This window comes from Arvicanthis niloticus, chromosome 22 (assembly GCF_011762505.2).
Source record: "Arvicanthis niloticus isolate mArvNil1 chromosome 22, mArvNil1.pat.X, whole genome shotgun sequence".
Classification (NCBI taxonomy): domain Eukaryota; kingdom Metazoa; phylum Chordata; class Mammalia; order Rodentia; family Muridae; genus Arvicanthis; species Arvicanthis niloticus.
The window spans coordinates 1,154,249-1,177,013 of record NC_133429.1 but is presented as its reverse complement, the minus strand read 5'-3'; the positions used below and the strand labels follow the sequence as shown (position 1 = coordinate 1,177,013).

Sequence of the window (22,765 nt, the reverse complement as noted above, 5' to 3'; positions counted from 1 at the left end):
AGCCTTGAGCCAGGCTCCTCCCTTCTTCCTCCACCTTGTGGTTGGGAGCTGAAGCCAGGAATTGCAGCCCCAGGCCACACCTGATGGTCATGTGTGGGCTCTGTCACACTTCTGCCTCGGTGTCACCTCCACATAACAAAGTTGAATGTCTTCAGCCATTGCCTGATTCTGTGAACCAGACATGTCCTTATCTGGGGCCAAGGGACTGGAGGAATGTACAGTACAGCAGCCTCTGCTCCCCAACCCCAGCCATCTGCATTAATCGCACAGCCACGTCCTTGTCCCACCACCACTCCACTCACCATCAAACGTTCCTGTCAGCACCTTTTGTCTCAGGCCAGAACACCTATTCATCCCACAAAACCCCAATCTTTATACCCTTTCCCCACGGCATTGATTCCTAGCCGAATGTTGAGAAAGCGCATCTGCTTTGCCTCGGCAGCCCGGCACAGACACCTGGGTGGTCTGTGTCCATTTCTGTCCCTAGCTTATGGGATAGATAGTCAGGGCAGGCCCAGCTCAGAAACCAGAGAGGAACTACAGAAAGTCCTCACCAGGGAAGAGGCAAGTCAGGGTTCAGGACTGGATGTTGGGAAGGGCCCTCAGGAGTGTGAGACAGGAAGGGTGGGGGTGGTGCAGCGTGCAAGGGGCTTCCTGTTGCTGACAGGAGTCTGGCTGACCCTGGGCAGACTCTAGAACTGGGAAGTTGGGGTCACATTCAGGCCAGGCATCCCAGTCCCCACCAGGACCTGTCAGGGCCAAAGAGGCCCAAGGTCACCTCCCCCACCTAGGTTCCCCCCCCACCTCAAGCCACACAAAGGGCACAGGACTAACCCACTGCCTGGCCCCGGCATCCCAGGCAACTGTCAGGGCTTCCTGCAGTGGGTCTGCAGGGGAGGGTTCCCCATGACTACTCCATCTCTAGGTGACAGCCTGGTCTACTGCCTTCCCCATTGTACCCCTCCCCCACCGCAGCCCTCTCTTGGCCCCTGCAGTCCCAAGACCCCTGGAAGGCTCCGGGACAGCCATGGCGAGGGTCAGTCGCTGCTGGGCCAGGACCAGCCCTATCTGGCCTCAGCTCTTCCCACACGGGGCCTGTCAACTGATGTCTCTTCTGTGTCACCCTTGTGCCCTGCCTGGTTCCCACCCTTGCAAGGCACCCGGCTGAGGGGCGAGGCCAACACAGGGGGTGGGGCTGGCGAGAGAAGGCAGAAAGACAGATGAAGACAGGGCGGGACGGGAAACAGCGTCAGTCACATCCCTCCAGCCCTGGGCTCCTGAGGGTCCCCAGGGCTCCTGCTGGGACCTTCCCTCAGCCAGCTCCACTTGGTTTCCCCAGGGGACTCCCCTCCCTGCTCTCTGCCTGGCCTGGAACACCACAAACACCTGGGTACAGACAGCACAAGTGAGCCCCTCGCCTCCCTAATGTGACTCTACCCCACTGTGCCCAGGTAAGCCTCTTCATAAGGCCTGGGGAGCCCAGACCCACTAACCACTCTGCTGTGGCCTGTCCATTGGGGGGTATGATGATAGCGGCCAGGAACCCCAGTTCCCTGAAGGGGAATCTGGGGTGTGACCACTCCGGTGGTCTAGCCTGGACAAGTGCAGTTCTCCTGGCACATGGGTATGCTGGTTTCCTGTGTCTGGGCAAGGCCAGCAAAGATGGTCTGGCAGCTGGGGCTGGGCTGGGATGGAGCTGGGGCTGTGGGGTGTGGCCTGGTGCTTGTACACACACAGGCTCAGCTCAGAGATCGTGCCTCATCTCCACTGCACGTGTCCTATCCAGAGGGGGCGTCCATGCGAAACACCAGGAAACAGGCCGAGGTGGCCCCTCCCAGCCCACCACCGCAGAATAACACCTGCACGCTGGAGCTGCAGCACAAACAGGAAGCAGGCAGTGGGAGGAACACTGTGTATTGAGCCTGAGAGCCTGTGGGGTTGTGGGGCACACACTGGGTGTTTGGGGTGTTGGCAGAGCGGCCTGCTGGGCACAGCTGGGGACAGGGCTCAGCCTCAGGAGCTCATAAGCCGAAAGCCACCTGGGGAGGCAAATTAATTACACAGGGGAAACTGAGGCTGTGTAGGGAGGTCATGGGTGACGGAGGTGTGGGGAGCCCAGGCTGCTCTGAGGCCTGGTGGGGACGAATGTTGGAGATGGATGAGCCAGGAGAAGGAGGAGGGGCCTGGTCTGCAGAGCCCAGCCACACACCACATTCCACCAAGGCTGGAACGCGGCCACCCAGCCTGGGCCTCAAGGAGTGGGGACCAGTGTCCCAGGGCACACATATACAAGGATGAGGCCCCATCCCAGTCAGAACACCACTGCCTACCACCCCCAACAGTGGGGACATGGCTCAGGAACACAGGATCACCCCATATCCCAGTGAGTCAGGATGGGAAGGTTCCAGAATCCTTCAGCTCCCTGCTGTTCAAAGCTAGGGTGTGGTGGTCTGCGCCTGTCACGCCGCAGAAGCTGGGAGTGTATGGATCTCAGTGATTTCCAGGCCAGCCTGGTCTACACAGTCAGAGTCTGCATGAGGACAGACAGAATTCCTGAGCCTTGAAATCCCCGGGCCCAAAGCTCCAAGGCTGTGGAACCTGATGGGGTACAGAGACGCCAAGTAAGTCTCCCAAGACCACACAGCATGGGCTGCTGGCCAGCGTGGGAGCCTGCCAGGCCTGCCTCGGGTCTCGCCCAGACAGCCTGAGCTGGACATTATCACTTGAACCCCAAGGGAGGAAGGAGGGGACTGGAAACTGCCATGCATCCTTGATGCTGGCTTCCAACTTCCCTGGGCTGAGGAGTGGACTTGTTCCCAGGCACGGCAGCTCTGAGGGACCTGCTGTCCTTGGCTGGGCTGGGCCAAGGACTGGACAGAGAAGGGGACAGCCGCCAATGAAGCCCGCCTTGGGAAAGGGAGCATAGGTCCTGGGACCTAGCACAGAAACTCAAAGGTGTGCATAGCACCTCAGAGCCAGGGGGATGCCATCCACTAAGCCGCCCACCCTGCCCTCATCCCCGAGCCTCAGTTTCTCCGTTGGACTCTCCTCTGGATGGTACAGGCCCCGCCAGGCGGTGGCCTGGAGTAAGGCCTCATAAGGGGAACATGGAAGCAGCACCTACTAGGCCACTTATACCCGCATAGATCATTCTGAGTTGCATAAATTAAACACCTACTGTGTGCCAGATGTAGACACAAGAAATAATTGTTCTCAGCATCAGCTGTCTTCACCAGAGGAGAAACTGAGGCACTCTGTGGGGATATGGGGACAAGAACAGAGGATGCTTCCTGAACCCTGGGTGACCATCTGTTAAAACCCTGGAGCTCAGTGAGAGGGAAGAGGGTATGGAGGTGGGGAGGGAGAAAGAGAAAGCCAAGGGCTGGCAGTGGGGCTCAGTGGGTAAAGGTGATTGCAGCCAAGCCTGACAATCTGAGTTCAATCTCCCAAGACCCCTGTGGTGAAAGGTGAGAACTAACAAGTTGTCCTCTGACCCTCTCCACATACACTGGACTGTACCTGGGGTGTGCCTTTGCACACCCCACACATATATGAATGGTGTAAATTTTTAAAAACTAAGAAAAAAGGCCAAACATGGTTCACACCAAGAATCTGAGGCAGGGAAGAGTAGCATGAGTTGCCAGCCTGGCTGCACAGGAACACTGGGCTATCCACTGCCTGCCTCGGGTCTCTGGCCTTCATCCGTTCTTTTTTCTCTTTCTTTCTTCCTTCCTTTCTTTCTTTCTTTCTTTCTTTCTTTCTTTCTTTCTTTCTTTCTCTCTTTCTCTCTTTCTCTCTTTCTTTCTCCCTGTGTACTTTAAACTCAAAGCAATTCTCCTGCCTCAGCCTTCCGGGTGCTGCAAAGGATTTTTCTGTTGAATAGTCTCACTTTTAGATGACCCCATATCCAACCTCAGTTCTGTGATATTTGCCCCCCCCCCCTTCCTGCCCCACACCGGTCTCCGCTGGAGTCCTCCCTGGGGACATGTCGCCATCAGGCTGTTTTTTCATTCCCAAAATGGAGTGGGAACTTCTGTGTCCATTTCTTAATATAAAAGTGACGTCAGGGAAGAGGAGGAACGGCCCACACCGGTCCAATGGGAGCGTCGGGGCAGGTACCAAACCCTGGCCAGAACGAGTGCGCCCACAACCTCACAGGCTAGATGGGTAATAGATGGGGAAACCGAGGCCACACAGTGAGTACAAGGACTGGGACGCCAACCTGGGGTGCAGGGTGCCAGAACACAGTTCTGTCATTCCAGCTCCTCAGGAGGATGAGGCAGGACTACTTACAGCTCCAGGCCAACTGGGCCACTTCACAGGGTCACAAACAGTCGCGGGGCCAACAGTGGTCAGGCAGTCAAAGGCTCCCTCAAAGAAAGGATATTTTGTTCTTGGGGCATTGAAGTCTCTGTAGGAGTTCTCCACGGGCGCTCGAGCCCTGCTTACCAGCTCACCTTGTCTTGCAGGTACGCCGAAGCCAGCACCAGCCCACCGTCCCAGCCACCTGCGTCTGATGGGGTGCTGACCCCCTCACCACGTAGGCTCAGGAGCCATGTGGCCCAACAGCACCTCGCTGGGGGCCTGCTTCCGCCCGGTGAACATCACGCTGCAGGAACGCCGTGCCATCGCGTCACCCTGGTTCGCTGCGTCCTTCTGCACGCTGGGCCTGGGGTCCAACCTGCTGGCGCTCAGTGCGCTGGCCAGGGCGCGGCCCGGAGCGGGACCCCGCTCCTCCTTCCTCGCTCTGCTGTGCGGCCTCGTCCTCACCGACTTCCTGGGGCTGCTAGTCACCGGCGCCGTCGTGGCGTCGCAGCACGCTGCCTTGTTGGACTGGCGAGCCACGGACCCCGGCTGCCACTTGTGCCACTTTATGGGTGCGGCCATGGTGTTCTTCGGGCTGTGTCCCCTGCTCCTGGGGGCCACCATGGCCGCCGAGCGCTTCGCGGGCATCACACGGCCCTTCTCACGACACACGGCCACGACACGCCGCGCATGGGCCACCGTGGGGCTGGTGTGGGTGGCGGCCGCGGCCCTCGGGCTGCTGCCACTGCTGGGGTTCAGCCGCTACAGTGTGCAGTACCCCGGCTCCTGGTGCTTCCTGACGCTCGGGACGCAGCGCGGCGACGTGGCCTTCGGGCTCATGTTCGCACTCCTGGGCAGCGCGTCCGTGGGGCTGTCCCTCCTGCTCAACACCGTGAGTGTGGCCACGCTCTGCCGCGTCTACCACGCACGCGAGGCCACGCAGCGCCCGCGGGACTGCGAGGTGGAGATGATGGTTCAGCTCGTGGGCATCATGGTGGTGGCCACGGTATGCTGGATGCCTCTGCTGGTGAGTCCCGACGTTGGAGCCCCCTACACACACGCACACGCACACGCACATATACACACACACACGCACACGCACATATACACACACACACGCACACGCACATATACACATACGCACACACACACACACACACACATACACACACTCACGCACATACACACACACTTACACACATACACACACGCACACTCACACACATACACGCACACTCAGACACACACACACACACACACACACACACACACACACACACACGGCGACATGAGGGTCCTCCTAGTCCTGGGGTTCAGATCTTTGGGGCTTTTGGGATCTGTAGGGTGTAACAGGAAAAACCTTGTGGGGTTGTGTGTTCTGGAGTAGGGCTTTGAAGAATGAATAAGAGTTCACCCGCTAGACAATGCTGGGGAAAGGGTTCTAGACAGAATGGCTAGACCGCTCGATGTTGCTGCCTCTTCCGGTACCACAGACCCCAGGCTTCTATAGATGTCCTGAGAGCGTGGAGCCCGGCTGGTAGGACTTTAACGTGGACACGGGGTTTTTGTTTGGTTTCTGCGTTGTTCCTTCAGCAAACATTTACAGTGTGCCACCTGTACCCAGGCTCCCCTAGCACAACGGCGACTTTCGTCTGGGAGAGAGGTGTATGGTCTAGGCTCTAAGGTCTGTCCCAAGCCACTGGGGCTGGGGCAACTTGGCCAGACCCTGTCTAAAATAAAATGTGAACTGGGCATGGAGGCACATGCCTTTAATCCCAGCACTCAGGAGGCAGAGGCAGGAGGATCTCTGTGAGTTCAAGGCCAGCCTGGTCTACACAGTGAGATTCTGTCTTAAGGAAAAATAATCAATAAAAAGGAGAATGTTGGAGACTGGCTTCAGGTAGACCCCCGCCTCAGTGCTTCAGTTTACTCTCTAAACCTCAGTCTAAGTAGGACTTGAGCTCAAAGCCTTCTGAGCCCAGCAGAGGCAGCAGCTCAGAGAGGTCACCCACTGTTCCAGGGTCACACAGCACAACCCTCTACTCCTGCAGATCTTCATCGTGCAGACCTTGTTGCAGACACCGCCTGTCATGAGCCCCTCTGGGCAACTGTCTCGGGCCACAGAGAGGCAGCTGCTCATCTACCTGCGCGTGGCCACCTGGAACCAGATCTTGGACCCCTGGGTCTACATCCTCTTCCGCCGGTCCGTGCTTCGGCGCCTGCATCCACGATTCAGTTCACAGCCCCAGGCTGTGTCCTCACACCAGCCCCCAGCCCAGCCCATGCTCAGTGGACCCTGAAGGACAGTGTCACTCAAACCCGGGTGCTTGGTGACTGCCATCAACCTGCGCCCTGTCCCAGGAGCCTGAGTGCTTGGTGGGGTAAGGATGGAGCTAAGACAGGGGGCTGACTCCTGTGAACTGCAAAGATACCTCCTCGAGGCTGGGGAGGTCCTCTCTGGCCCCCTCCCCAGACTACTCCCTGTCAGCTAAAGGCTGGGGCACATGTGAGAGGCCCCTTGCAGGAATCTTGGGTTACACCTGGGGTGCGAGTCTGAGACGTTCACCCAGGCTCAAGGATCACTGACCTTGGGTGTCAGAAGCAACCATTGTGGTCCCTGTAGCCAGGTCTGGGCTCACCAACCTCTCCAGTGTTTACCGAGCCTGTTTCCCCCATGGTTGTCTAACACACTGCTCAATAAATGGCTGAATGTCTGTTCTGGAGTGTCAGGTATACAGCAGGCGCTCAGCCAAGCGTCCCGCTGTCCCTACGCCTCCCTACGCCACAGCTCCAAGAAAACCACAGTCCAGGGGAGACGAGGCTGTGAGGGTGCAGGCTCCTTTATTCCCCAGCAAGGTCTCCCAGGGGTCTCCCACCCGTGCCTTCTGTGACTGGATCCTCTTACAGGGGATTTGGGGTTCGCAGCCAGGCTCCTGAAACCCAAGCCTCAGTTTCTACAGCCCTACACGCCTGCTGGGATGAGTCAGGTCACTGGCTGGGGTGGGGGAAGAGATCCAGACCGGGGGAGGGGCTAGGAGTGACGCATATGGAGGGTGGGGTGGGCTTCTGGCATCCCAGCTGGGGCTTGGGAAAAAGGGCTGGCTTCTGAGGGGTGTCTGGGACTGGTGACCCAGAGCTCAGGAGGGAGGGTGGGGGCCCCGGCCTGGGGCCTGCTGTGGCCTGGGTTCCATCTTGAGGCCAAGGCCCACCATCCTTGCTCGGGGCAGGGGTGACGGCTCTGGGGGTCAGTGGGCTTGAAGACTGAGATCGTGCCAGGGTCCCAGGCTCCTTTATAGGCTCAAGGCCAGGGGGCTGTGGGCGGCGACTGTCTCTAGAGCTAAGGGGCCGGGCTCCCGCGCTGGGCTGCTTTCCAGAGCTGCTGGGGCCGGGGCTGGGGCCGGGGCCTGACCGGGTTCTGGAACTGGAATCCTTCGCAGCGCTGGGCTGGGCTCCAGCGTGTGATGGAACCTGAGGACTGAATTGGGTTCTCGAGGCCGAGTGGGCCCCAGAGCCAAGCCACTGTCCTGTGTCCTGCTGGGGGTCTTTGCTGGCTCCAGCTGTCGCCGGGAGCTGCTTTCTGTCCCCAGAACTAGAGAGGGACCTGTAGCTGGGCTCCTTCTCTGCCAATGGCTGTAGCTGGGACCTTCGATGTCTGGCCCAACCAGCGTGGGCTCCGGAGCTAGACCGTGCCTGGAAGTCGGTCTGGGTCCCACAGTCAGACTGTGCCCTGAAGCCTGCACGCTGTCTTCTGGGAGGGGTGGGGTTGGTGCCGGGAGACATCCCGGAGCTGGGCCTCGTTTCAGGAGTGCATGGCATTTGGGAGTGGGTCTCTGCTGTCAGAGTAGTCCTGCCCCTGCCCCCTGGCTGAGCCTCAGACTCATCACCAGGGCTAGCCTGGGGTCCAGGGCGTAGGGAAGCTCTGGCAGGCAGCTGTGCTGGGGAACAGGGCTGAGATTTGCGTTTGGACCAGGCAGCAGTATGGCTCTGGGGGCCTGCACTCGGCAGCGGTGTGGAAGATTGCTGGCTACTCCAGCCTGCTTGGGTTCCGTCAGCCAGTGGTTTGCTGGACGTTGCTTGGGGTCCCAAGCTAGCCATTCCCCCTGAACCACTCCAAGTATCAGGGAAGGGCCAGGCCATGGTGGCAGCTGTCTCATACCCGGGCTGGCAGCTGGGAGGGTGCTCTGAGCCCAGCTGTATCTTAACGTTTGTCTTGGTTGAGTGTGGCTGTGGGGCAGGGCGTGGCTGCATTCTGGAAGGCTGGGGGTCAGTCATGACCTGGGCTTCAGCTTCAGGGCTGGTCCCAGTGTCTGACCGGGCTCTAGGGCATGGCTTCCTATCTGGGTGAGTTTGTGTTCTAGAACCAAGGCCACCCTCAGAGCCTGCCTGTGTTCTAGAAGTGGGCTTGGAGCAGAAGTTGACCTGAGGGCTGGCTTGGGTACTAAGTCGGGAGTGGGCTTCAGAATGGGGCGTGGCCTCAGAGCCAGCCTGGGTTCTAGGGATGGGTTGGCAGTCAGATTTAGGATGAATCTTAGAACAGGGCTCAAGCTTGGGTCTGCTCTGAGTTCCAGGGACAGCCTGAGCCTCGAGGCCAACATGTGTTCTGGAGTCAGACTGTATCCCAGGACTAGGCTGGGATCTAAAGGCTGGCTGAACTTCAGAGACAACCAGGGTTACAGAACCAAGCTGGGCCTCGAGGTGGGCCTGGGTCAGAGAACTGGGTCGGGTTCTAGAGCTGCCCTGGGCTTCAATTTTGGTTTTCGAACAGGACTGGAGTTCAGGGCTGGCCAGGGATTCCAGCTGGGTTTCAGAGCTGAGCTGGGTGCTAGAATCAGGCTGGGCCTTGGGATGGGCCTGGGTCACAGAATGGGTTCTAGAGCTGGGCAGGACATCAATTCTGGTTCTAGAGCAGGACCTTTCCTTGGGGCTAACCTGGGTTCCAGAATCAGGCTGGGATTCTGACTGGGTGCTAGAACCAAGCTGAGCCTCAGGATGGGCCTGGGTCAAAGAACTGGGTTGGGTTCTAGAGCTGGGCAGGACCTCAATATTGGTTCTAGAGCCAGACTGGGCCTCGGGGATAACTTGGGTTCCAGAACCAAGATGGGGTTCCGGCTGAGTCTCAGAGCTGAACTGGGTGCTAGAACCAGGCTGGGCCTCAGGGTGGGCCTGGATCTCAGAACTGGGTCGGGTTCTGGTGGCGGGCCATGTCTCAGGTCTGTCCTGGGTTCTGGAGTGGCGCTGGGGCAGGGGGCTGGGCCCAGGACTAGAGACTCCCACACACGTTAGCCACAAGCGTCGTCGTGAGCCTCGCCAATGGCTGCCCACACCTCCACCACAAATTCGTCTGGAAAGGCGAACTCGCCCAGAACGGCGTCCAGGCCGCGTGCGAAGGCCTGGGCTCCTGCCGAGCTCCGAGCAGTCTCCACCACCGCGGCCGCTGCGGGACCAGGCGGACAGACGGACAGGATGGACAAGCAAACGGGATGGACGGGCAGATGGAGGGACGGAGGACGGAGTGTGAGCTCGGGCGCATGCTCCCGCCTACCACCACCCTCCCGCACCGGGGACTCCGCGCTTACCCGCGCCGCTTACCCAGCTCGGGGTCTCGGATGCCCATGTAGCTCTCCAGCAAGTCGTCCACCCTGCGCGCCGCTGCCGCTTCCGCGTCGCTGGGCTGCGGACAGGTGAATGGCCCAGTGGGTGAGTGACAGGCTGGAGATTGATAGCCCATTAGTGGTTGCTAGGGGTGGAAGCTGTGGGAGCCCGCCTCTGAGAATTGACAGGGTTGTGGGGAATTGATAATGGGGAGGGGCTGGGTGACCCGCCTCCAGGAGCGGTAGATAAAGGGGTAGGAGACACTTTCTTCAGTGGTGTAGCCGATGGACCATGTGTCATTAAAGCAGAGGTCTGGGTGGGAGGGGTGATGGATGTCCTCGAACACACTTGAAAAACTCTCACAAGGACATTACCTAGTACAGTTAATACACAGAATTCCAACTCTCAAGGCGCCCGGCTCCGTGAGACTCTCACCTCACAGGCTTGAGGACCTGCGGTCAAGCTCTGGAACGCTCGTAAAGGTGGAAGTGACAACGGCTCCCCAAGTGTCCTCTGAACTCCACCCTCCTGTCCACTTCCCCACACGTGCACACACAACATACACAAGCAAAAAGTAATAAAACAATAAAGAAATGCCATTCAAAAAGTTAGAGTTGGCCGGGCGGTGGTGGCGCACGCCTTTAATCCCAGCACTTGGGAGGCAGAGGCAGGCGGATTTCTGAGTTCGAGGCCAGCCTGGTCTACAGAGTGAGTTCCAGGACAGCCAGGGCTACACAGAGAAACCCTGTCTCAAAAAACCAAAAAACAAACAAACAAACAAAAAAATTAGAGTTGGGGAGTAAGGAAGATATTAACCTTTGACCTCTGTATGCATACACACAGTGCAAAAAAAAAAAAGCCAATAATACTAAGTTAGAGGCCACGTTGGTCCTTCCTGCTTCTCTGCCAGGAACAGGCACCCCCCTTGGCCTCTGTGATCTGGCACTGTCCCTGTTGTCCCATTCTCCAGCTGGTACCCACTGCACAAGATGGGAAACAGCGGCTCTGAGAACAGGGTCTTTATCTTTTGGACACAGGGCTCTGCTCAGAGGTTCAGGCTAGCCTTGAACTTGTGACCATCCTCCTGCCTTGCCCTCCTGAATGCAGGGAACAGGCCTGATCACCATGAGCACTGTGGGCTTGATGAGAGAGGGTCAACTGTGACCATCCCAACAGTCACTCACCGCCTCCTCCACTGTGGCAGCGCCCCCGGAGCGCAGGCGCAGGGTCTCCCTCCCGCTGCTCACTTTAGTCTCCACGGAACACTTGCTGCTCCTGCTCCTTTGGCCAATCATATCTGGAGGGGACAGAGCGGTGACAGGTGAGCTCCCTTTTGTGTGGACCGTTTTTTTCATGTTTGTTTTCTTTTGCCAACAGGGTCTTCCTCTGTAACCCAGGCTGACCTTGAACCCAAGGTTAGCATGTCTTAATCTCTTGAGGGCTGTTGAAGGACTATGGGGCTTGGGGTGTGGTGTGGTCAGGGTGGATCCCTGCCTGCCTAGAGCCCCCAAAGAGGAGATAGGGTGTGGTAAGGGTGGAGCCTCCACCAGTGATGAGTTGTGGGAGTGGTCAGGGTAGCCCTCCGCCCAGGGAAGGAGCTGAGGGAGTGGTGAGGGGGTGCAGCCCTGCTTAGAATCCCCCAGTGAGGGTTTTGGGGTGTGGTCAAGGTTGGAGTCCTGGAGGTGTATATTATTCTTTCCCTAAGAGACCCTGAGTGATGCCCGGAAGTGGTGGTGCACACCTTTAATCCCAGCACTTAGGAGGCAGAGACAGGTGGATTTCTGAGTTCCAGGCCAGCCTGGTCTACAGAGTGAGTTCCAGGACAGCCAGGGCTACACAGAGAAACCCTGTCTCGAAAAACAAAAACAAAAACAAAAACAAAAACAAAAACAAAAACACCAAAAAAACCAAAAAACAAAAAAACAAAAAACGTGTGTGGCTGTCCCACCTGGAGGAGCTCCTAACCAAGAGTGACTGGAGGTGAGGACACTGTTCAGTGCCCTGAAGAGCCTGGGACCCTACACAGAAAGCACCCCCAAAACGCTGCTCACATCACTAAGTTTGAGAAACTGTTCTAGAAGCAACCTCCCTTTCTCATCCCAGGGTCCCCGGAGCGCTGTGTAGAAGTCATTGCAAAGCAGGCCAGGATGAGAAGCTCATGGCCATCCTTGGGTATATATTGAATTTGAGGGGAGCTTGGGCTCTGAGAGTATGGGTCAGAAGCATTTTCTGCTTCTCATTGCCCTGGGGCACACCTGGGGCCCAGCAGTCTTACCGAAGGCTCTCCGGGGCTGCACTAGACGCAGGGTGAAGGGCTGAGACTTGGGCAGCTCCCGTAGCATTTTGGCCACTTCGTAGTGCCGGCAGCCCACAATGGAGTGGTCATTGATGGCCTCGATGCTGTCTCCCACGCACACCGCCTCAATCCTGTTGATAATGCTGCCTTCCTTGATTCTCTGTGGGAAATTACAGTCACTCTTGGATCATCTGCCCAGTCACCCTCTCTGGGGTCCCCAGAGTCACCTTAGGTCTAGACCATTAAACACCTAGTTCACACACACCCACAGGCACCTTGATGAAGGCGTATCCGGCCCCATTGTCTGTGATGGTCAGTCCTAGAGCGTCCTCCGTTTTGGTGACCTCCACTTCTTTGGTCTCTCCACGCACGTGCGCAAAGATGAAGTCTTCCAGCCCAATCTGTCCCCCCAGCAACTTCTGCATGTCCACTTTGTGACTGTTTAGGGTACAGAATAGGATCTGTTCGGATAAGAAAGGGACCCCGATTCAGCCGTGGACAAAACTCAACTCTGTGCACACCCTTCTGAGGTAGACCGACTCTGCGGGCGCCCCCTGGAGGCCAGAAGCACCTGTGGCCTGCATGAGACAGCAGTTGCCCCCAGCCTCTAACTGCCCACCGGTGACCAGGTGGGCTGGCAAGACTGTGGGTATGCTTTGGGTCTGTCAGACAGGAGGATGAGCGAGGGTCTCAGGCTTCTCCGAAATAAAAATGCCAAGCACCCTGGATCAGGAATGTAAGCCTAGAAGTTGGGAAGCCAATGCGAGGGAAATGGTGCAAGTTAGAAGCCCAGCTTGGGTTACAGAATGCATTTCAGGCCAGCCTGAGCTACAAAGTGAGATATCATCTTAATTAAATGAACAAGCAATGGAATGAGAATGGCCAGGAAGGCTGGTGTTGGGAGCCGGGAGGGGCTTGCAGCCTGTCGGCCAGCCTACTTGATCCCCAGGGGCTGTGTGTGAAGGAGAGTACTGACCCCAACACACTGCTGTCCAACCTCGACCATGTGCTCCGGTGCCCCCACATCTAATAAATCAAACCCGTACTACTCAGTGGCGCACACCTTTAATCCCAACAGTCTAGAGGCTGAGGCAGGCGGATCTCTGAATTAGAAGCCAGCCTGGTCTACAGAGTGAGTTCCAGACCGGCCAGGGCTACACAGAGAAACCGTGTCTCAGAAAAACAAAATAGAAAGAAAGAAAGAAAGAAAGAAAGAAAGAAAGAAAGAAAGAAAGAAAGAAAGAAAGAAAGAGCAAGCAAACAACTGAAAGGAAATAATAGAAATAATTGAATTAAAGAAATTAAAAGTGGCTTTATTTTATATAAGGCCTCATGTAGCTCAGGCTGACCCTCTAGTTTTCTATGTATTTGAGGATGACCAACTTTGAACTCCCAATCCTCCTGCCTCTACCTTCCCGGTATTGGAATACCAGGCCTTACATCACTACACCGGCTTTATCCTGTGCCGGGGACGGAACTTGCCTTTCTAAACCCTAGATGACCACTGTACCCACAGAGCTGATTCCCACCCATCAGCCATTCATGGGCTCCTGACCGCTGGGTCGGGTCCTCGGGGATACGGGAACCCCATCCCCATGGTCTGGTCCCGTCTTTCGTGTGCAGTACAGACGGGGTCCCGGGTGGTGTCCGTGGTCCGCCCTCACCTCGGTAGGCGCGATGCCGAAGGCCTCGGCGATCTTGGCGTAGAGCTCGCGGACGTTGGTGAAGCCCTCGATCCTGCCGGTCGGGCTGCCGTGCGCCAGCTGCGTGCGGAACACTAGGCGCGGGCGCGCGCGGGCGGGGGGCTCGGTGGCCCCGGGCTCGCGGGGCGCAGCACTGTCCATGGCGCGCGGGGTCCGCCGCGTCCTGCGCCTCCCGCCCGGGGCCCGCGACAGCCGAGGCGGGTGTAAGCGGATCCGGGAACCCGAGCCGCCCGGGGGAAGGTGAAACCGCCCTCCAGGGCCAGCCGCGCCCTCCCCGGGGACCCGCGAACAACGGTGGGGGAGGCCCTGGGCTGTGGGCGCTGTGTCCAGTCTTGGCCTCCTGGGGAGCCCCACCCGCCCTCTCCCTCCTCCGCTCGGCTCCGCGCACAGCCCACCGTCTACACCAAAGGCCTTCCCGCAGCCCCCGGCCAAGCCCGTGAACTCACTCCCGCGTCCTCCCTCTGGCCGCGTTCCTCCCTCCTCGCTCTACCCCATGGTCCACCCTGCCCCAGGGCTCTTGCACAAGCTGGGCTCTCCTCTGTGGCTCAGTCCCCAGAGCTCACGGTGAGTTCCTGCTCACCTGTTTATTTTGAAGACCGCTACCTCCACATCTCTCCCTTAATCATTTTGTTTTCTTTTTGAATCTCATGTAGCCCAGGTTGGCCTGGAACTTACTATGTACCCAAGGGTGACCTTAATCTCCTCTTGATCCTCTGGCCTCAGACTCCCCAGTGATAGAATTAAAGTTGTGTGCACTACCCCTGGAAAAATGTCTGTTAGCCAGGCAGTGAGGGTACCCTGGGGAGGTAGAGACAGGTGGGTCTCTGAGTTCAAGGCTAGCCCAGCCTGCAGAGTGGGTTCCAGGACAGCCAGGGCTACACAGAGAAACCCTGTCTCAACCCACCCTCCCCTCCCCCCCAAAAGAATTTTTGTTAAGAAATGAAGACCAAACCACTGTAAAATGCTACTTTTTTAGGGATTTCCCAGGTATGTGGTGGGTGAAGTGGGGTGCAGAGGTCAGTGGACCCCTGGGGTTGTGTGTGTCTTCTAGATTCCCACAACAGAGAGTCACAAAGTAGGTGGCTTAAAAGAGAATCAACAAGGGGAGCTGGGGGGGGTGGCTCAGCGGTTGAGACACTAGCTGGTGCTGACCGCCCTCTGTAATGGGATCTGATGCCCTCTTCTGGCATGCAGCTGTACATGCAGATAACGAGAGAGCGAGAGAGCGAGAGAGCGAGAGAGACAGAGAGAGAGAGACAGAGACAGAGAGAGAGAGACAGAGAGACAGACAGAGAGCGAGAGAGACAGAGAGAGAGAGACAGAGACAGAGAGAGAGAGACAGAGAGACAGACAGAGAGAGAGAGACAGAGAGAGAGACACACAGAGAGAGAGAGAGGGAGAGAGGGATCTGGACATCTGGGTGGGCATGGGGACATTTACACCTAGTACTGGGAGGTGGAGACAAGCAACTACACAGTGAATTCCAGGCTAGCCTTGGCTATCACAAAACAAAACACTGTCACAAAACAAAACTCAGATGGACTTAACCCTTCTTTAGTTGACGAGTGGAGGTCCTGGCATCAGAGTCGCTGTGGGAGGCTGTCCTTAACTGTCCTTGGCCCACAGGCCTGCTGGGCAGTTTCTGCCTCTGTTGTCACGAAGCCCAGTCCCAGGCCTGTGTCAACTTTCCTTTTCTCGCTATTGGCATGGCGCCTGCTCTGCTCCAACATGACCTCACTCAAGTTAACTACACTGTCATCACTGATTCCTAACAAGGTCATGCCTGGAGGTTCTGGGGTGAGGATGGGGGTACAATTCACTGGACAGCATAAGTGTGTTAGACTGGGAAGTTTTAAAAGATATTCTACCTCATTAATTAAACACAATTCCCTGGCAAGGCTCTCTCAAATTCCAGCCAGAGGCGTCTTCGACAGTCATCTGCCACATCCAGCACCTCCCGCCCGGGGCGGGGGTCAACATGGACGGTCAAACAGGAAGCAGACAGGCACAGGCTGTCACACGAGAGTGATTCACCACAGCCTGGGGCACATGGAGTATTACTCAGCCGTGAAGAGGACAAGTCTCACAGGGTCAAACATGCTCACTGAGAGAACCAGGCATAAAAAGCCACACAGTGTGACCTCCATGATGGGAGGTGTCCAAGGATGTGAAGTGGGTGGTGGCTGTAGGAGGGCTGGAGACTGGGCACAGAGAAGGGTCATGCAGTCAGGGTTTCCTCTAAGGAATGTTCCAGAACTAGGTAGAGCTGATGGCTAGAGAACTCTGTGGTGTGAGCTGGTTTTTGTTGTTTTGTTTGTTTTGAGACAGGGTCTCTCTGTGTAGCCCTGGCTGTTCTAGAATTCACTCTGTAGACCAGGCTGGCCTCAAATTCCTGGAGATTCTCCTGCCTCTGCCTCCTGAGTCCTGGGAATAAAAGTGTGGCCACCATCCAGCTGAAGCAGTAAAGATTCTGAGAAGTGGGCTGGAGTCTAGTCTGGGAACTCAGCTGTGTGAACTGAATGTCCAGCCTGCTCCTGAACCCACAGAGGACCCTCAAAACCGACAGTGCGATGGGGGACTCCAGTCCAACTCTGCTTCAGTTTCCCTCCCTGATAACCATGTAGTGGAGGATCTGAGATCCTCCGTCTACCAGAGGTAGGAGGGCAGGCCAAGCCACCGCAGCACAAGGATCGAACAGGCTGGGCCACGCCCCCAAAAAGCAACTATTAACTCGAGTGAAAACCCATTTGCTTTTATTCAACACTTATTTAAAAGTCCGGATTGAGTGATGAAAGGCGCTGGGGAAGAAGGGGCTGCTGGACTGCCCCACTCCTACTCCGGCTCTGCCAGGTTAGCCAGTGCCTGCGCGGTGGGTCCCCTGGCTGTACGGTGAGTGACCTGGGGTCCTGCTCTGCACCAGGGGTGGGGGTGGGATATTCGAGTCCGGCGGCCGTGGCTCCTCTGTTCCTGACGCACTGCAGTGTGACCCTCCCTGCGAGGCAGACAGGTCTCCCGGGCTCTGCAACCTGGGATGGGGTTCGAAGCTAAAGGGATGCGGTTGAGATTTCATTTGAAGGGGTTCTGGAGACCCCAAGGTGCAGCTTCTTCCTGGGCAGGTGGGGAGGGGCGTTCCCGGCCCAAGAGGCCTGTCACAGGTGCTCGCTGTGGGACAGAGGGGGTGATGAAGACGGAGCAGAGCGGAGCCTTCACCTCCCTCCTCCCCTTCCACACCCCGCACCTGGCTACCCGCGCCAGGATCTCCTTGATGCGCGCGATCAGCCTCTCGTGCTGCGCGGGGTCGCGCTCGATGGCTCCGTGAAGCCTCGCCATGTAAAAGTCCAGCGTCCCGAGCGTCGGCGTCTCCCCGGTGCCTGCGGGTCAGTGGGTTAGTGAGGGGCGGGCCCGAGGCCCGGAGCTGGGCGGGGCCGGACACGCAGAGAAGGGGCGTTCCGTGGGCGGGCCCCATCCCGTGGGTGGGCGGGGCCGCGCACCGGGCACCGGCAGGGAGGCGAAGCTGGTGGTGAGCGCCTGCCTCACGGCCTGCAGTTGCTGCTGCAGCGCCAGCGTGCGCCGCTCCTCCAGCGCCAGCTCCTGCTCCAGGCGCTCGCGCGCGCTGCTCATGCTCTGCGTGTGGCGCTGCAGCACCGCGTTCTGCTCCTCGAAGGCCACGTTCATCTTCCTCAGGCGCCGCAGCTCCGCCTCGCGTGCTGCGGGACAGGAGTCAGAGCCCAGCGCGGCCGCCTCGCCGTGCTGACCCCCGAGCGCTCTACACCCACTTCATCCCGGCCTCATTTCGACCCGTCCCCCTCCATCCCTGGCCTTACCCCTGACCTCGTCTCCCTTCAGCCCTGATTCTATCTGCCCTCAGTCCCACCGGCTCCAGTCTGGCCCCATCTTCCCTCTATTCCCCATCCATCCGACCCGACCCGTCCCTCCCGACTCCAGCCCTCATTCTCATTCGCAGTCTTCCTGCAACCAGGACACCGACACCTGCTGAAACCTCACCTTTGTTTTGGTCCAAAAACTCCTCAGTGAAGATGGGGACGTCAAAGGTGGAGAAGCCATCGCAGTCCACGCCCTGGGACATGGCAAGCAGTTCGGTGGGGACCCACATCTCTGGAGCACTCAGCCTGCTTCTATTTCCTGTTTTTATTGTGTGTGTCTCCCATGTGCATGCAGTACCCACAGAGGGCAGCAGAGGGCAGCAGATCCCCAGAACTGGAGTACAGATGGCGGCGCTCACAGCCAAGGGCGCGCTGGGAACTGAACCTTGGTCCTCGGCAGGAGCAGTGAGTGTCCTTCACTGTGAGCTGCGCTGCAGTCCCCAGCTTCCTGCTGCTGGGTCAGCCCTCTATACATGAATCTTCGATTGCTTGTGTGTGTGTGTGCGTGTGGTATGTGTTTGTGTATGTGTGTGTGTGTGTGGTGGTGTGTGTCTGTGTGTGTCTGTGTGTGTCTGTGTGTGTTGGTGTATGTGTGTGTGTGGTGGTGTGGGTGGGTGGGTGGGTGGGTGTGTGGTAGTGGTGTGCATCTGTGTGTGGTGGTGTGTGGTGGTGGTGGTGGTGGTGTGTGTCTGCGTGTGTCTGTGTGTGTGGTGGTGGTGTGTGTCTGTGTGTGTGTGTGGTATTGGTGTATGTGTGGTGGTGGTGGTGTGTGTCTGTGTGTGTGTGTGTGTGTCTGTGTGTGTGTGTGTGTGTCTGTGTGTGTGTGTCTGTGTGTGTGTGGTGGAGCCACTGGTCCTGTGCATTCTGGGCAACGACCTCACCACTAAGCCCCACCACGGGGTTGCTGTGTCCCCACAGTGGTCTTGGCTTTGTCTATGAAGCACAGTAACGTGGGGAGGGGGAAGTGTCTAGAAACATCGGTGTCTTCCGGACAGACAGGCTCTTACCTTGTGCCCATTCAGGAGGGTGTTCATGAGCCCAGAACTGGAGTCTTCTGGTGGGGAGGGAGGAAGGCAGGTCAGCCAGGCCTCCAGGGGCCGTCCTAGTCCAGTCCCCACCTGCAGCCCCATGTAAGCTTTATGCTTATGCCCATTAGAGTTCGGACCCATTCAGCTTTTTGTTGCTGTTGTTGAATTTTTGTTTGTTTGTTTTTGAGACAGGGTTTCTCTGTCCCGGAACTCACTCTATAGACCAGGCTGGCTTCGGATATAGAGACTGCCTGCCTCTGCCGGCCCGCGTGTCACCATGCCCCGGCCCGCGTGTCACCATGCCCCGGCCCGCGTGTCACCATGCACGGCCCCTCACCTTTTTTAATTTTGTTTTCTTGGATCTTCTCTGTGCAGACCTTGTAGGCCTCTGACTGCTGGTACGCCCACAGCTCCTTCAAGTACTGCTGTTTCTCCTTCTCTGCCTCATCCAGGTACCGCTAGAAGGGAGGCATCACCCACAAACTAGGACCAGCCCAAACGAAGGCCAGCACACAAGGGTGGCCAGGGCCAGGACCCTAACTCCCCTTATACTGATCTGTTCGCAACACCTCCCCTTGCCTGCCTCCCTCCGTCCCTCCCTCGAGCCCTTAGAGAGAACATCCCTTCCCCAGGTCTATCTGATTCACTCTTCACCTTGTTCTTTGAGCCAGGGTCTCTCACTGAACCCGAAGATCACTGATGCGGCTTGCCTTGCTGGCTGGAAGACCCGGGGACCCTCCTGTTTCTGCCACCCCCTTCTCTAGTCTCTACCTGCTTTTCTGCCGGCTGTAGCTTGCTCCATTCGGCGCCCAACATCTTGGTGATCTCCGGAAAGGGAAGGTCTGGGTGGCGGGTGCGAATCTGCTCCCGCCTCTCGTTCAGGAATCGGACATAGCCGGTGACCGGGGCCTTGGGCCCATTTGGGAGAATCTTCTTTCTTTTCTTGCCTTTGGGCCAGCCTCGCTTCTTCACTGGCTGCAGGAGGGGGCTGTGTCCTTGGGAGGGGCTCTGGGAGGGGTGGGCGGGGCTCTGGGAGGGGTGGGCGGGGCTCTGGGAGGGGTGGGCGGGGCCTAGTCTAGTGGTAGGACAGCAGATCAAGGGTCAGAACTCTAGAGCCCACTGTCCTGCACCGAGACAGCTTCCTGGGGGTGGGTGGGGCTGAAGCCACTGACGGGCTGGGCTGGGGCGTGGCCTCTTGCTAGGCAGCGGGAGGGTCTTAGACAGTGTGGACTATGAGGGCTGTGCTGCTGAGCCCGGGCCAGGCTTTCCAGATGGGGACTCACCTCTTCCTCCTGGGGCCCCTTCTCTACGGCTCGAGGACCCTCGCTGCGCTCCTGCTTGACAGCCACTACAAAGGGTCCGTGCTGGCCTGGAGTCTTGCCTCCCGCAGGTCTTGGGGACATGGGAAACCAGGGTTATCATTCAGTGCCGGAATCACTGCCCCACACCTACCCATCCCCTTCTGTAACTGGAGATCACAGAAGTCTGTGGGAGCACTCATGAGCCCGGGGAGACGAGGTGGGGACCCAGGGTTTGAGGCTCCAAGGGTCACACAGAGCACTGTGGGGCGGGGACGGGGAGTGAGGTGAGGTGGTCCTGGAGCCTGGGAGCAAGGTGAGAAAGTGAGGAAGAGCAAGGGCGCCTTGGCAGTTCTACAGGGAATACAGAAATCCCCGAAGAGTGACAGACATGGTCAGAAGTCCCAGCAGTGGGGATAAGGTGGCTAGGGGCAGGGAAAGCACAGGACAGGACCAGGGTTCCTGAGGATGGGACAGGGCATGTCCAGAGGTCCCAGCGTGGACATGGCGTGTTTAGGGGTACCCGAAGGTAAACACAAGGGAGTGTTCCGGGGCTCCCAGGGACGTGGGACGGGACATGTCCAAGAGTACCCGAGGTGGACACAAGGCGTTTCCAGGGGTACCCGACAATAGGGACGGGGCATGTCCAGGGTCGGGACGGGCTGGGGGAGGCGCACTCACGCGGTGGCTGCGCCTGGCTGCCGGGGACCGTGGGACATGGCCACTCCAGGCGAGACCTGGAACAGAAGCCGGCAAAGGTCAGGGGGTCCTGCCTGACACCCCGATGGGAACCGCAGGCCGGTCCCGGGGGGGGGGCCCAGGCGCGGGAGGCGGATCCCGGGGCGGGGAGGTCCTTGGGCGGGAGGCCCCGCGGTCCTTTGTTGCGAGATCGAGTCCCGGAGGCCGCGCCCCGCAGCCCCCGCCCCGCGCAGGCCCCGACTTCCCGGCTCTTTTCACCTCTGAAAAAACTTTCCCGGGACCTGGGATGCTGCGACGCTCCAACCAAGCGCCCGCGCCCGCTCCGCCCACATGCTAAGGAACACAAGCCTAGTGCTCCAATTGGCTGAGAAGTCGATGAGGGGCGGGGTCATGCAGATTAGTCTCGGCGCGCCAGGCGGTGATTGGCTGAAGATCTGCGGAGCCGCGTGGGAGGTGCGTCGGGCAGGTTGCGGGCGGGTGCGTCAAGTTCGGCTGCGCTCGGACGCGCTCGGGACCAATCGGAGGCGATTGGCAGCGTGCTGTGGGACGGAGCTTCTTAAAGGGCTAGTAGTCCCCATCCTGACGCGGGAGCTCGGGTGTGGAGATGGAGACCGGGGAAGTTATCGGCAGAGGAGGCGTTTTCACTAGGCTTCGGAGGAAGGAGTTAAGTTCCAAGAGGCATCCTCCTGCAGTAGGGCAAGGCGTATTTTTTTCTTACTACGTTGAAAAAAAAAAAGAATGGGTCTGGAGAAATGGCACAGCACTTGAAGGTGCTCGCCACCTAGTGGACAACTTGCGTTCAGAACCCACAAAGTGGAAAGTGAGAATGGTTTTCCAGCAAGTTGTCCTCTGAACTCCAACCGTGTGCTGTGACATGTGTAACACACACACACCAAAATCAATAAATAAACGTATGCTTTATAAACGGAGGACTGGGGAAATGGTCTGTGCATACGCTGACCACCCGTCACTGATTTTTCTTCCCGTGGAGCCTTGATTTTAGTCTCTGAGCAAGGGGTACATCGAACCATAGGAGGAGTAACAGGCTGGGAGGCTGACACCTAGATCTGAGATAGAAGCTGGGCTGAGAGCATTTGAAGGTCAGCTGCGAGCTGAGAAGATGGCTCAGCGAGCCGAGGGTCACAGAGAAAACCAACAGCTTGAATTTAGTCCGCTTTATCCAAATAGAAGAGCCAGCACACCACACATCTCGGCTGCCAAATGTGATTTTACTCTAGTTTGTAACATTCCACGGTAAAAGAGAAACTAACGAGGACTGGCGAGTTGGCTCTGTAGTTGAGAGTGCCTGCTTTGCTTTCAGAGAACCTGGGTTCGATTCCTAGCACCCATTTGTCTGCTAAAAACTATCTGTAACTCCAGTCCCACGAGACCTCTTTACCGTTTTGAGCATTTAGGCAAGCACGCGAGTACACAGGCTTACATGCAGGGAAAATGCTCATAAACATGAAATAATGAATAAATCTTTTTAAAAAGAGATGCTTGAAGATATTGCTCAGTGGTTAAATAAAACCTGCTGCTCTTCCAGTTGGATACCTGTTGGGGGCGTGGTCAGACTGGAGCCCTGCCATAATCCCCTTGTGAGGGGCTGGGGGCAAGGTTAGGGTGTTCCCATAATGCACAGCGGTCTTGGGCTCGGTCCTCCCATACTGTTGTAAGCTGAAACCCTGTGATGGGGTAATGTTGGCCAGATGACAGTGTAGGTGACTCATTAGACGCATGGTGATGATGGCATGTTTTTATGGGACCACACACATGCTTACACATGCAACATGTGTTTATATCTTCCTTTGACGCCCTCAGACTCACAGGCTGGGGAACTCCGAGCCGCCCCTCTAAAGCAGGTGACAGTGCAGATGGAGCTTCTTAGATAAGGTTGGGCTTGATCAAACTTGGGCTTCCTGTTACAGCAGCGATTGAAGTACATTTGGGTAGAACAATG

The 22,765-nt window shown here is 57.6% G+C and overlaps 3 protein-coding genes across 12 annotated transcripts; 1 reads left to right on the top strand and 2 right to left on the bottom strand.

Annotated features, from left to right (window-relative positions):
* Positions 1 to 1,198: 1,198 nt before the first annotated feature.
* Positions 1,199 to 7,019, top strand: Tbxa2r (thromboxane A2 receptor). 4 transcript variants are annotated; one of them, XM_076919280.1, is made up of 4 exons: positions 1,492 to 2,621; positions 2,821 to 2,955; positions 4,470 to 5,332; positions 6,357 to 7,019. In XM_076919280.1, exons 3-4 carry the CDS (start codon positions 4,556 to 4,558, stop codon positions 6,603 to 6,605), a joined length of 1,026 nt encoding a protein of 341 aa, XP_076775395.1. In that variant the 5' UTR covers positions 1,492 to 2,621; positions 2,821 to 2,955; positions 4,470 to 4,555; the 3' UTR covers positions 6,606 to 7,019. The 4 variants fall into 4 exon arrangements, with proteins under 4 accessions (XP_076775393.1, XP_076775395.1, XP_076775396.1 ...); XM_076919278.1 differs by lacking the exons at positions 1,492 to 2,621; positions 2,821 to 2,955 and adding an exon at positions 1,199 to 1,451; XM_076919281.1 differs by lacking the exon at positions 2,821 to 2,955.
* A 119-nt stretch (positions 7,020 to 7,138) lies between these two features.
* On the bottom strand, positions 7,139 to 14,221 carry Gipc3 (GIPC PDZ domain containing family member 3). Of its 5 annotated transcripts, none has more exons than XM_076919271.1 (6): positions 13,858 to 14,221; positions 12,469 to 12,654; positions 12,173 to 12,353; positions 11,082 to 11,194; positions 9,882 to 9,976; positions 7,139 to 9,739 (listed from the first exon to the last, which is right to left on the bottom strand). In XM_076919271.1, the coding sequence occupies exons 1-6, from the start codon at positions 14,035 to 14,037 to the stop codon at positions 7,294 to 7,296; spliced, it is 3,201 nt and encodes a 1,066-aa protein (XP_076775386.1). In that variant the 5' UTR covers positions 14,038 to 14,221; the 3' UTR covers positions 7,139 to 7,293. The 5 variants fall into 5 exon arrangements, with proteins under 5 accessions (XP_076775386.1, XP_076775390.1, XP_076775387.1 ...); XM_076919272.1 differs by having other exon boundaries at positions 9,421 to 9,739; positions 9,895 to 10,014; positions 13,858 to 14,217; XM_076919273.1 differs by having other exon boundaries at positions 9,434 to 9,739; positions 9,882 to 10,014.
* A 2,406-nt stretch (positions 14,222 to 16,627) lies between these two features.
* On the bottom strand, positions 16,628 to 21,170 carry Hmg20b (high mobility group 20B). Of its 3 annotated transcripts, XM_076919283.1 has the most exons (10): positions 21,064 to 21,170; positions 20,788 to 20,843; positions 20,092 to 20,200; positions 19,580 to 19,783; positions 19,146 to 19,266; positions 18,788 to 18,834; positions 17,902 to 17,974; positions 17,388 to 17,603; positions 17,135 to 17,267; positions 16,628 to 17,058 (listed from the first exon to the last, which is right to left on the bottom strand). In XM_076919283.1, the coding sequence occupies exons 2-10, from the start codon at positions 20,823 to 20,825 to the stop codon at positions 17,046 to 17,048; spliced, it is 954 nt and encodes a 317-aa protein (XP_076775398.1). In that variant the 5' UTR covers positions 20,826 to 20,843; positions 21,064 to 21,170; the 3' UTR covers positions 16,628 to 17,045. The 3 variants fall into 3 exon arrangements, with proteins under 3 accessions (XP_076775398.1, XP_076775397.1, XP_076775399.1); XM_076919282.1 differs by lacking the exon at positions 21,064 to 21,170 and having other exon boundaries at positions 20,788 to 21,048; XM_076919284.1 differs by lacking the exon at positions 21,064 to 21,170 and having other exon boundaries at positions 16,873 to 17,058; positions 18,788 to 18,831; positions 20,788 to 21,050.
* Positions 21,171 to 22,765: the final 1,595 nt, after the last annotated feature.